Source organism: Sitophilus oryzae, unplaced genomic scaffold (genome assembly GCF_002938485.1).
Source record: "Sitophilus oryzae breed Bouriz unplaced genomic scaffold, Soryzae_2.0 scaffold_467_pilon_pilon, whole genome shotgun sequence".
Classification (NCBI taxonomy): Eukaryota; Metazoa; Arthropoda; class Insecta; order Coleoptera; family Curculionidae; genus Sitophilus; species Sitophilus oryzae.
In genome coordinates, this window is record NW_022147048.1 from 1,621,280 (window position 1) to 1,635,558 (window position 14,279).

Genomic DNA, 14,279 nt, shown 5'->3' on the forward strand with positions numbered 1-14,279 from the left:
GTAAAATAACTCCGTTATTTTGGACTTATTTGAAAAACGATAAAGAGAAAATATGTTTCTTTTATCGAGATCTACCACCCCTTAAAATATTTGCACTTATTTCTGGGACACCCTGTATATATTAATCGGAGGAATTAATTTTTTAACGCCGCCTATGTTACACACATCATAACGTTTTAAACGATGATATTGTTGAGGAGTTTTGGAGACTGTATCTTTTGCCGCCGATGTTAGACACATCATAACGTTTTGAAAACTTCTTCATTAAAATGTATCTTTAACTTGTTTAAACTTTCTATATTACTATCCATGTTGACAAAGTATATTATACTTACACATGAATCATTTTATACGGTTGCTCTTGGGTAATTCGCGTTTTAACCTGTTTGCGGTGGATAATACGCGAAACTAAGACAGATTAGGGTTTTATCCATCGATTTTAGATAATTCGCGTTTTAACCTGTTAATTTCGCGTATTATCCGTAACATCAATACGGGCACATATCGTATAATTACTCTATTATATAGATTTAGCTACTTGTTTGCCTTTTTAATTTATAAATTTCATCGTGTATAGTGTTGATAATTACACTGGACACTATACCAGTTGCGTCTCAAAAGTGGCTCACCCCTATAACTTTTTTATTTTTTGAGATAAAAAACGAGATTTGGTATGTTAGTATATGACATAAATTAGGATTGATTGACGTATTCAATTGTTTTTGGTCACTTCCTGTTTCACCGGAAATGACTACAACTTTTGATTTTTAAATGGCACCCTCGGTATATTTTTACTTTAATCGATAGAAAATTACATTCTGAATAGAATGATGTACCATATGTCAACTTTTGACATTTTCGCTTGCAAAAAAAATCGTATTTTAAATTTCAACCTAGGGTGCTCAAGAAACCTTGGAAAAACAGATTTGATCATTTAATGTTTTTCGTGTCTTCTCCTGGTGGGTTAAAAGATGCACAAATCGTTTTTTTAATCATCAATTTTTTCAAATGGAACAAGGGTGGCTCATTAGATTACAGTTAAGGGTTGGAACCTTTGGTGTTAAACAGCAAAAAAAAAGATTATAAACTGTTTATTCAGTTTATAATCATCTGCTGATGATGCTAACATGGTTAGCGAAACGCGCGTCCAGTGTAAAAGTAAAAGTGTTTTGGTGTATTGTGGTGATTTTAACATATTTGGAAAAAGCATTTTTTTACGAATAATTTGGTACCACACAGTTGATATTTCGAGTCAAATTTTATGAATCGCATGTTACAATTTCAAATAAACTATACGCGAAAATGTCAAAAGTTGACATATGATATGTCATTCTACTCAGAGTGTCATTTTCTATAGAATAAAGTAAAAATATACCGAGGGTGCCATTTAAGAATCAAAAGTGGTAGTCGTTTTCGGTAAAACAGGAAGTGACCAAAAACAATTGAATACGTCAATCAATCCTAATTTATGTCATATACTAACATACCAAATCTCGTTTTTTTTTTATCTAAAAAAATAAAAAAGTTATAGGTTTGAGCCACTTTTGAGACGCACCCGGTATACATACTGAACGTTTCCCAAAAATAAATATTCGTTCACTATTTTTAAACCAACTATACTATTATATATTTTATTTAATTATAATAATAAATTAGCTCTATGATATATGTGTGCATCTTTAAAAAAAGAACATGCCATTTCTATTATAGTCATAAATAACTCACGCTGTGAACAAAGAAGATCGGAGTTGCAAGTTGTTTGAAACTTAAATGAAGTCGTCGATAACTTTATATATCAAATTAATCTACAGTTCTAAAGTAGGCCTAGACATAAATTGCATGTATGTATTTGCTATTCATTTCCCTTTGCATAGCACCGCCGTACAAAGACGTACTTTATGATAACATTTAGAAGTATCAAGCGCAAGAGCCTGCAGCAAAGTACGTGGCGCGTGTTTTAGCAAGAGAGAGATGTAGTGTTTCTGTTTTATTACTAAACTCGTAACGTAACTCTTGCTTTAATAAAACAGACTGTAAAAGCATCTTTCACAGGTTCTAATAATAACCTAATGTAACAATAATTACACTGAAAAAAATATTGTTCATAATATCACAGAATATCTATCATTGTCCCAATGAACGCGTTCTTCATTTTAGTGCTGAAACTTTAATAAACACATATTCATTATATTAATGTATTAAATCATTGATTAATGAGTTGTACAGGGTGAGTCAACGATAGAGTAAAGTCCATTATCTCATTTGTTTCGAGGTTTACAAAAAAATGTTAAATACAAAAGTTATAGGGAAGGTTAAGATACACATTTTAAAATTATTATAGAGTATACAGGGTCCTTCAAAAATGTGTGGCGGATATAACATATGTTTTTTTAAATGCAACACCCTATTTTTTTATTTTATTTTTAGATTCTGCGTAAAATTCTATAACTTTTTTATATATAATGTTATATACCTAAAATTAAGAGTTTTTGTAATATTTAAATTGGTTTATACAAATGTTAAATTGCAATGTGGTAAAAAATTGTCAGTAGTGTTTCTGAAGTTGGAATACCAAAATTTGGTATGAGAGTTCTATAGAGAAGATATATGTTAAGATATTTTAGTTAAATGCTACAGGGTGTTCAAAATATATTTATGAATTTCAACTACTTAAAATTAAAAAATCTGAAATTTTTTAAATGGTACACCCTATAAATTTTCATTTTTTCTGATAGATTTTGAAAATCTCTTCAACTTTTATTAAGTATGTCATATACCTATTTTTAATAGTTTGCGATTTATTCCATTTTTTTCTATTTTTACCCTAATTTTTAATACAATTACGCTATAACATCATAGTTACTGTAACAAAACAAACATATTTATTACTTATTTTTAATAAGTAGTTTAATAATCAGTTACAATTGTTATTATTAGTCAAAATTAACTAACTTTACTCAAATATGCAACCAAACGTGAAGTGATGTGAATGAAGTGATGTGATGTGTTCAGCTTTCAAGTGTAAAAGCGGCAACGATAAGAAAGAGTCAGGCGTTTTCTTATTGAATTTGGTAATTATTTTTCTGATACTATATGTACTTGATATGTTGATATGATACTATTATACTTGATATGATACTAGTTTTGTACCTTCTGTTAACATTTTAATAAGTTTTTTTCGTAATTAATTAGTATGATACCACCGCTTACACCATAAGCGTGTTCAAAACACTTATCAAGATATAAATATCCTTTCAAGCAGCTAAGTTAAGAAAAATATATGGCCACGGCACTGTTTGGAGTCATGGTAACAATTTGGTCTCGGGTGTTATATGTAATTGTATTCTTTAGTCATTGCTGTGACCAGTGATAGATAGCAAAAAGACAAAACAATTACTAGGGCACAAAAAGAACTTAGTACGCATAATTGTAGGTATCATCACTACTATCTATGTCTATGTCTACTGTCTCACGGGGTAACCTTCGTGAGATGGAAGATTTCCAATGACGATTTCTTCAAAGAATGCGGAAAGGAAGAAGAAACCATAGAGTATCTGCTGTGTCAATGTCCGGCATTGGAATACCGACGCTTTAAAACTTTAGGACAAGGCTTTTGGATGGACTAGAGGAAGCAGTAGATGCCAACATCAGCGAGATCGGAAACTTTGCAAAGAGCTGGCAATGCAACAGGGGTATAGCAATGGGCCCAAGGCCTTCGAGTGAGGGACCAAGCAGGATCCCACACCCTTAGCAACTTAACATAACCTAAACAGATTATAATTTTATAAGAGATAAACCAACATATTCCAGTAAATGTCGGTCAATCACTTTTATCTTATACATAAGAAATTAAAGATAATTTAGAAACAATTTTTAACGAAATACTTTTTTTCTTTATCTATCAGCCATAGCGAAATTTGAAAAAAAAAATTGAAAATTTGTTTGTACATTTTCAACTATTAAGATAAACTGTTTATTAACTATTAAAAGAAACGCTTACATAGACGAAAAACAAAACACTATACCTACTTACTAATATGTTTTTACTTTTATAAATGTAAGTGAAACAGGAATTTTTATTGGGATTATGATACTATACTTTCCACGGAAACTTAACGTGAAAAGGTTCTAGTGACAAAATTTAATATAACCCGGCGTTTCTCCGCGCCGAAAAGTTAATTTAAACAAAACAGGGATTCATTTTCGAACTATCTGGCGTTCCAGTATGTTTTACAAAGATAAATTTCGCACTTCGCCGTCTCACAGTGATGTTTTATAGGGGACGTTTAATATCATCTCAGAAAAGAGCTTAAGGACGAAAGGAGGAAGAAAGATGGAGAATGGCAATAGAACAAGAATTTGGAGAATGTCTTGATGGGCATGGAAATTTATTTAATTTGGAAAATGCAATGTTACGTAGAAAAACATCAATTGTACAGGGTGCAAAAAAACTAGTGATGGGATAACTCGAGCGAAAATTCGTGTGATATCAAAATTCATAAAATTTTACAGAGAATTTAAGTATGTAATAAAAAATGGGGGTACCCATTTAAAGTAAGAAAGTTGCGGTCAACTTCCGGTTTTTCAGGATGTGTCGCCATATCGAAAATACTTTTAATCGATAGATAATGTTGTGAAACAGTAATGTGTAAAAAATCTCCGAGCTAGATATTGTGGTTCTCTAGAAACTTCTAATGCACGCTTAGCCTGGGACACCCTGTATACCAATTGAGGGTTACTTTCTAAAGTAATAGATAGGTTTAAAAAAAGGTTTTAATTTTGTGTATAAATTTCAAGTCTATATGACGAACTGTTTTTGGTATAAATTGAACATAAGAAATATAAAATTAAAATTATTTTTCCTTTGATCAAAAAGAGACATTACTGCAATTCTTTGTTAGTTCCACGTCTCTCTGAAATTCTGCAAAATAACATAAGTATTTTTATAGGAAGTTACCTTTAAAAACAAGATTAATAATAATATTTCATATTCTTCGCACAACTATACGTAATTACCAATCGTAACGGATGTTTCAGAGAAGGAAAATGTTTGCAAGACTAGAATTTAATTTAACACACCATTTCTCCGACCCGAAAAGTTAATTTAAACAAAACAGAACGTATTTTCTGTTCGAGTCTAGTAATCACGCTCCAGTATGCTCTGCAAAGATAAATTTTATACTTTGTCTCACAGTGACACATTTTATGTATGAGACGCTAGTCTAAGAACATATTTTAGATTACATTTTGTTATACAGGGTATTCCTTAATGGCATACTAATATTTAAAGGCGTGATTCTTGTAATTATTTTAAGAAAAAAAAACTACATACGAACGTATGTCTTATTATGGATTGTGCGAATGCGTAGATAAGTTCGCATTTTCGTCAAATTTCTGAGAATTTTTTTTGACACAAAATGGTAACTAGTTGTTAAAGTTGGACTAATTAGTAGCTATATTGAAGTAACGTCAGACATATCACAGCCACCTAGATGTTATAAAATAATAAATAATGGAAAATAAATTTCTTGCAGTTTTCAGGTATATAATAAAACCATATAAGAGTTTCTTGTCTTGAACTGCTAATATAGAAATTAATTCCACGCTGTGTTCGTCATAAGGTGGACCAACCTGCTCTCATGCTTTATTATATACCTGAAAACTGCAAGAAATTTATTTTCCATTATATATTTTGGACTAGCCGAAAAAAGCCTTTATTTACTATCGATAGTTGTGCCTCGGTGGTACGAAAGTACTACCATTGCACACAGGCCGCTATCTCGCGATGCGGGACTTAATATCTTACCGCTACTTTACGACAAGTCGTATGTATATACTCTGCGCTGTGCTCGTCATTTTGTGGAAATACCCAAGCTCACCTGGCTGTCAAGTGTTACCTGAACAAGCTCAACCTTGTATCAAGGAAGTCTTTGCTGCAGTGAGTGCACAAATACTTTATTCGTAAATACAACTAAGATATAAACGTATTTTTGTATTTTTAGATTTCAACTTTTGCAAAGACCCGCCGATAGAACTTGCCTGGCAGCGTACATGTTTAACTAAACGTATTATTTCGTGATGACAATATCAAAACACGTAAGTACCTCTATAATTTATGATGAAAAATGATTTTGATTATGTTTTATGTTATTTAAATACTTTCTAACCTCAAATAATTGTAAGATCCTTGTTTATATCGCACAGCCCGTTCAAAACTGTATTGTCTTCAAAAAATGTTTACAAAACACAATTATTACAAAACCAATGTCCTTTTAATCTGATTTATACCTCAGAATCATTATATTATTTGGCCATTAATATGCAAAAAGGAGCATATTGCCTTAACTTAAATTTTCTTTTACTTCTCTTGTGACAATGTTCTCTATTTTGAGTTAGTAAACTTTTGAACGGGATGTGCGATATATAAAATACATAATATATCCAAGGGTATGATCTGATAAAAGTATTTTTTGATGCATTTTTTGGTTGTTTATGCACGTTGTCTTGGTTTATGTTTTATTCAGCTTATATTTATTTGGTATAATAGTTTTTTTGCCTTTGGAATAGCATGCATTGAGGCTAGATAGTGTTTCATTAGATCATTAAAGGAATTTAAATTAGCACATATTTTTTGTGATATTAGTGTGTTATTATGATATAGTGCCTTATGCGTGTTATTTACCTATTATATTCTTATGTATTATCAGTAAATAGATGATAACATGCTACTAAAATGTATTTTTAATAGTATATGTTTATCTTTCCAATTCACTAGTTATTTGCAAAATGTATTTTGAACTAATTTAAGTCATTAATTGATCATCTTTCTTTTTCAGGTTCCGAGATATTCTTTTTCATTGTTAAAAAATATATATATTTCAATATTATTGTAATATAAATCGCAGCTCTAAAAAATAAATGATATTGTTTACTAAATGTGTAATTTATTTACTATGAATTTTCTCTGAAAATAGTAAGTCTTTAATAATATCATTGATTTGCTGTGTAAAGTTAATAGACATATTTTTTAATACTTTAAATTATATTAAAGTAATAAAAAATATGTTTATTAACTTTAAACAGTAAATCAGTGATACTTATAAAAATATTTTTTTAAAAATTTCCCCTCTTTTAAGCCGCGCCCCTCCAGTTCCCCTCCATTTAGCTAGTACTGCCAGGCTACACCAGGTGGCGTCTGTTTCCATTTGTTAACATGAAGATAGCATTTCTTTAATGTACCTATTCTCTGCTTAGTAGTTTTAGGATTTAGATTAGTTTAGACTTAGAACTGGTCAATAATACATCTGGTCGAAACGTTGTATAAGTTAAATTAAATAAAGACAATAAAAAGATTACAGTTGAGGGTTGGAACCTTTGGTGTTACACAGCAAAATAAAACACTAAATCACCACAATACACCAAAACACTTTTACTTTTACACTGGACGCGTGTTTCGCCATGTTAGCATGTTCCCTGTAAAGAAGCTTTTTGTCAATAATAATTGAAGTAAATTGGTATTTCATGCGTGTTTGTTTATAAAACATCAAAAATTAAAATAGGACAAATGGATCTATTATTTACAAAGCTTACACAACATGGAACACACCCTACACAGAATTAAACATCATGCATTTCTGGTCAATAGCACTGTATAAAAATAATAAAATTTTGTTGACTACTTTTCAATACATTTTTTTAAATTATTAATTAAAAAATATTGCCGGATCAATAGCGTTAAAAACATTACAAATTACATATACCTATAGAATTAAAACAAAAGTACTACAAATCATTTGTGTAATGAGATCATTAAATTGAACAAAGTATAAACTATCAAATATATACAAATCATACAAAACCAAAAGTTTAGATTTATCTTTGCATTATAAATTTTATATTTACATAATATTTTCAGTTACTTTCTTGCAACTTTTCTGCACAGCTGTTCTGATAATAATTACGTTAAACTTACATTATCATCAAAACTTATAAGTGTATAAAATTATCTTTTGCCGGACTAGTTATTTTTGTTATAACTTTAAAACTAATGAATATAGTAATAGTACGTGATACACGGTATAATTTTTATTCGTAATAATGGAATTATTAAAAAATTTCATATAATTTTATTGTACACCGATTAGTTCCAAATTAATTCGGGTTTTTGGCTATTAGAAATATTCAATTTATTATACTTTATCCACTACTTATACCATAGATACCACCATTATTTCCGCCCAAAACACAACTACATACTTAATTGTTTTAATTAATAAGTTATTCTAAATAAATGTGGATTGACTCAGAAATTAATATAATAATAAGTTATGAAAATTAACGTCTCTGTTGTTGTAAATAAGCATTGCACAAAATATTAAATAAAATTTATAAAGTGGTACTTTTTTTGTACACTGCCTAATACACTCAAATTTCAGTTTTTTAGTATTTGGAGCAATTATTATTAATCAACGCAGCCAATTAATTTAGTTTGAATACTAGAATCATATTAATTGGTACTCTTTAACAAATACTTAAACAGTTTATTTTTTATTTTTTAATGAAATAAACGAACTATATCGGCAATATTAGTATGTGTACTCTTTAAAAATTTGTTACATCATTAAATAATAATTTAAAATTTCAATATTACATGGCTATATATTGATAAATGAGGTCTAAATTATAAGAAAATATATTTTCTACAAAAAGTTGAAGAGTATAGAGAGATATGTAAAAAATGGTATAATACAATTTGATAGACAATTAAATTGTGCATCTTATTATTTAAAATAAATTTTTAAATACTCTGTATAAGGTAGTATAATTTTTATTATTGCAACACAAAATTTAGCAAATAGAAATACTTCAGTACAATATTTGGTTTCAAAAACTTAAATACACCTAAAGAAAAAAAATTAAAATCAAATTAATCAAATTTACCTTCATTTTTATCTTAGAAACTGAAAATGTAATAATATACAGGGCGTTCCATTTAAAAAATACAACTTTGATATTTTTTATTTATTTGGGACACTCTGTATCTTGTAAAAATATTTTTAAATTGTAGGTCTAATGGTCCTACACGATCTGAAAGGCGCATATTTATGACCCCACAAAACTGCAATTCTTTCCCCATTTAACCGACTCTCTATCTCCAGTAGTTTCCGAGATACCCATAGAGAACATCGTAGGAAACTCACCCTGTATAATATAATAAATTTAACGGGAATTTTAAAACTAAAGGGAGAAACGTGCAAATATAAAAAATACTTGTAACATAAATCAACTTTAGTCTGTAATAAAATGAAATAGTACAAATCATAAAATAGATCATGCAGAACAAGAACGCCGACTAGAACAACTAGACCATCCAAAATACCTTATCAGTCTCAAAACCTCCGACGACTTTTCTTTCCAAGCACACGATCTCCTTAACCTCAATCTTGTATGTGTCTTCCTGTCGCAATTCTTCGTCCACAGTCTTAGTTTCTCGTCTCGCCTCGAAACTCCTCTGCACCACCTTATCCAGCCTTTTTCGCTCAGTTCTTGTATTGGTCTCGGCATCTTTCTTATCAACCTGCGTCTTAGTTTTTGAACCAGAGGCCTTAACATTGACCTGAACCAGACGTTCTACGCAGCCGTGAAGCTTGGGGTCTACGCCGGCTAAGGGAGGGGGGTTGGTAGGAACGGTAGGGGCAGTAGGGACACTGGAGGGTGGGTAGATTCGGATCAACCTTCCAGGTTTGGGAATAGCACCCTTGAAGGAACGAAAATATTAATGCTTTTTTATTAGATTTAGTTTGCTAAAGCCTCAAACAGAACGGCAAAATTAGTGGAATAAATTTTAATTAGATTCCTATTTTCAATGTAAGATTTCCGAACGTCAAAGTTAGTGGATTTCAATTAGTAAAAAAGTTTTTGTGATGTTATTTTTCAGATTTTAATGGTCAAACATCATCAAAATATTCCTTATGTTTGAACAAAATTTTCTCGAAAACAAAGATATAATTTAAAATTCCGTTAGAATACGGAAATAGATTGAAGTTTTGTGATAACAGTAATATATAATCTATTGCTATTTTATGGCAAATACTGAAGCTTAATCAAGCCTTAATCAAAGCCCGCAGGCCCGTTCCTGGGGTATCTGGCGCCTAAGTGCAGCATTCTTTGGTGCGCCCTTTTTATATTTAAATCAATTATATATTTTAATCTTAATCTCAAAAATTAAAAGAATTTATATTCTGCGACAAACGAGCAATATGTAATTGGAAATGTAAAAAAACTATTCTAATTAAAGTATAAAAACATTTATTAAATAAAGAAAACAAACAAAACCACAAAAATATTTAGTAACAAAAATAGTACCCTAAAGAAAAAAAACTGACCCATTTTATATGAAATAATATACATGCACTGATTTCTGTCGAAAATCGACAACTATGAAACTATGATCCCTTCCCCGACACAAACGGTATATTGTGAGACAGGAAATTGTAGAGAGAAACAAGCCCTATAACATAGGATACAACATTTTAATGAACAGTGCTTTCCATAAAATCAATAAAATGAAAAATAAATAGATGAGATCAATGTGTTGCCGACAGATTGCCCTAGACTTGTTTATTCGGTGCGGCCAACGCAAAAAAGACGCTAAGCAAACTTTATCCTATGATGTATGTTTAAGTATTTGTTTATTAACAAGAAAGCGTATCGGTTTTTTGTTACAAAGTACTGATTAACACTTCGATTTTGCGCCCCCAAAATGTTGCGCCTACGTGCGTGTACGCACTGCACGCTCGCCAGGAACGGCCCTGAAAGCATGTATGTTTGGAAATTTGGGTGTAGCTTAACACGAAGGAATCAGGCTAAGCTTTAGGCAGATTTCTGAAATATAATATATGTTTCTTTCGGCCACAGACCTGCTTTAGTATATAAAGTATATATATTTATATATAAAGTATAATTGAAACCACTAACTTATTTTACTAATTTCGAGGTTCTGAACGAGTCTTAGGATACGCATACAGAAGGAGTAAAACTGTTTGAGTCAACAACGTTTTTATCTTTTACAAAATCACTGTTTCGAAGAGAAACAAAATTTTCGCGACTAAATGTGTGGAATGTTTATCCTCGAAATCCCGATATTTAATCTCGGGATCCTACAAATCTCGAAAAATTTAAATGCCCAATCTAAAATGACACGAACTAATAACGAATTTCAAAACAGGATCCCGATCCCGATGGCATTGGCAACCCTATAGACATCGATCAGCCTGACTGTGACTAAATGAGCCGAAACACGCGTCTATAAGTCTCATCTTGCGACTGATCAGTGTGCGTTAGTTCATTTAACTTGCATTGAGGTATCACATAAAAACAGTTTTTTTAACCAAAACTGCTTTGCTATTTCTGTGTGCGTTCAGCCCTAAAAAACTGTTTTTAGTTAATTAATTTGAAGATTATGACTTGATATCTACCTCATTAAAATAACGGCAAAAAATGGTTAAATTTTATTACAATTAGAGGTATCGTACTCCTAAAGTGGTTTTATTGACTATATTAAGTTTTACTTTTGTTTCGTGAATATATTTTAGTATTAGTTATGTTAAGAATCGGCCAAATGTATGAAATAAGCCAAAAAATTGTCAAACGTATGAAATAAGCCGAGAAACTATGAATATTGCTGAGACGTGGAAGAGGATATGCCGGCTTCGTTGTTGTAGACACATTAGCTGTCGAAGTGTAGTGAAATGTATATGTATAAGCAATCAAAAACACGCTGTAGGGTAGTAATAGCAATAGCAATGAAAATAAGCCTTGTGTAGGCGTGTTTTTATTTTTCGTTGGTTAATCTCTGGGTTATTTTTTTTGTTTAAATTGCACGCGAGTAGCAACACTGCTGATGCAAATATGTACAATTTGGTTTGCCTAGCAGACTTTAGTTTGTCGACACGGTCACGCTGCATAAACGTAAAATTAAAATTTAAATCCAGTACTTAGAATTCTATAGGGTAGGGTGTACAGTGTACATCATGCGTTCAACTTCACGATTTAATTACGTAAATGCCTTCCACTTGTGCTGTACTGAAATTTTGAAGCAAAATCCGGCGATACCGCATAGAACAATGTATCAACCCAACTTTTCTGATTTTAATATCATTTGATTTTCCATTAAGCTGTCAATATCACTGTCTTACCACGCAGTTTCGATGACCAGATCGGTATATTTATATTTATCTTATTTATTCTATATATGTAGAATAAAACCACTTAAAGATATTAAAAACATTCACAAAACGTATCAATGCCAAAATCGTAAGGAGATGAAAAAAAAATGTGAGGTAGTGGTTTTTCCAAAGTTTAATCTATAAAAACGTTTCGGGGAATCGATTTATCAGCAAGACCTTTTTCGTTCAACAGGTCGAAAATATGTCTGGAACATCCAGTTCGTTTATCCTTTCCAGGAATATTCGTACAGCGAATAGCATTACATTCACTCTTTAAATGCTTTAGATTATCTAAACACTATTTTTATTTGATGATTTACATGACATGATACATGATGCATTACATGTAAGCTACAACATTAATTAAGAGTATTTATTTTAGAGACTTTAACGAAAACTTTGATTCTCATGAATAATAACTGATGTTATTCGTTTGTTTGTCAGAAATTTACCTAGAGATCATATATTATACAGGGTTGTTCACCACATACGACACGGAGTATTGTAGCTAAACGATGAGATTTTTACAAATTGTAAGTCTTGGGTTCGATGAAGGACTATTAGAGGTACAATTTAAAAATAATTTTACAAGATACAGAGTGTCCCAAATAAGTAAAAAATATCAAAGTTGTATTATCAAAAAAATACAGATGCGGCAAAATTGACAGAAAGTTGTTTTAATATCTAGCGAATTCACATAATTTAAAATTTGGGAGTAAGTATATTGAAGGTGATTAAATTTTTGCGAATATTCGCTGAGAATTTTGAGTTTTAGGTTATAATATGTCATCTCTTTTTATTGCAGTAAGAAGTTCAATGTTTTATAACTGCCTGCTGGTGATATTGTTGGAAAATTTTCAAAACTATTAAGAATCGGAATTCTGTATATACATGCTATGATGAAGTTTCTAATTTTTTCATCGTTATAATTTTCATTTATTGTACTAAATTGTGATAAGCTGCTTGCTGTTTCCACTTTTTAAATATTTTACATATTCTAATAATTGTTCTATGTGTTTTACTACAACAACTAAAATATAGTTGTATTTTTTTTAATGGAATACCCTCTATATTATTCTACTTTTACATTCTACCGTTATTCTACGATTGAAATAAATGTAAATTTCATTAAGGTTTATTCATGCTTAAACCGTACCGTTTTTGAAATATTTTCAATTTTGTGAAACTGCAGTAAAAAATTTGATGCTTCATTTCTCCAAGGGTATCAAAATTTTTAATTCTAAATATTTACTGAAGATTATTTATTGATTAGATATTGTGTTGCAATAATAAAAATTATGCTACCTTATACACAGTGTCTAAAAAATTATATTAAATAATTACTAGCTTTAACCGGCAATAACTTGTCTAATTTAAATGAAACACCCTGTATATTTCAGGTGTATCAGATGCACCATTTAATTATCTATCTAATTGTATTATGCCATTTTTACCTATCTCTTCAAGTTTTCGTAGAAAATGAATTTTCTTATAATTTAGACATCATTTATCACTATACCCATGGAATATTGACATTTTAGATTTTTTTAAAGCAACATATGTACAAAATGTACAGGTGATAAAAATAATAGTATTGCAAGCCCATTTCATTACAGAAAGAAAACTATTTAAATCTTTCTAAAAGAGTATAACAATAATTATTAAATATAACACCATTATTTCCGCCCAAAAATTAGTTAATTACATACTTAATTATTTGAATTAATAAATTATTCTAATCGATCAATTATCGATCGAAAGAGATCGAAATCAATATAATAATAAGTTATGAAAATGAACGTCTCCGTTGTTATAAATAAACATTCGTCAAAAAATACAATTTGTGTTACTTTTTACCACACTGTCCAATACACATACAAAATTCAGTGTTTAGTATTATTATTAATCAACGTAAACAGTCAATTAATGCAGTTTGAATACTGGGATCATATTAATTGGTCCTCTTTAAGAAAAAATATTTAAACAGTTTTTTTATTTTTGAATGAAATAAGCAAACTATATCGAGAATATTACTAACTGGTACTCTTTGAA

General features: G+C 30.2%; 1 protein-coding gene across 6 annotated transcripts in view; it reads right to left on the reverse strand.

Annotated features, from left to right (window-relative positions):
* The window catches only part of LOC115886095 (apoptosis-stimulating of p53 protein 1), a 451,411-nt gene that overhangs the window by 61,072 nt on the left and 376,060 nt on the right, over window positions 1-14,279 (reverse strand). The window contains exon 3 of one of the 6 annotated variants that reach the window (XM_030905145.1): window positions 9,380-9,757. The exons of the other annotated variants lie outside the window; for them this stretch is intronic. Within the exon in view, the coding sequence (XP_030761005.1) occupies window positions 9,380-9,757 (378 nt within the window). The remainder of the gene's footprint in view (window positions 1-9,379; window positions 9,758-14,279) is intronic. 6 annotated transcript variants of the gene reach the window in all.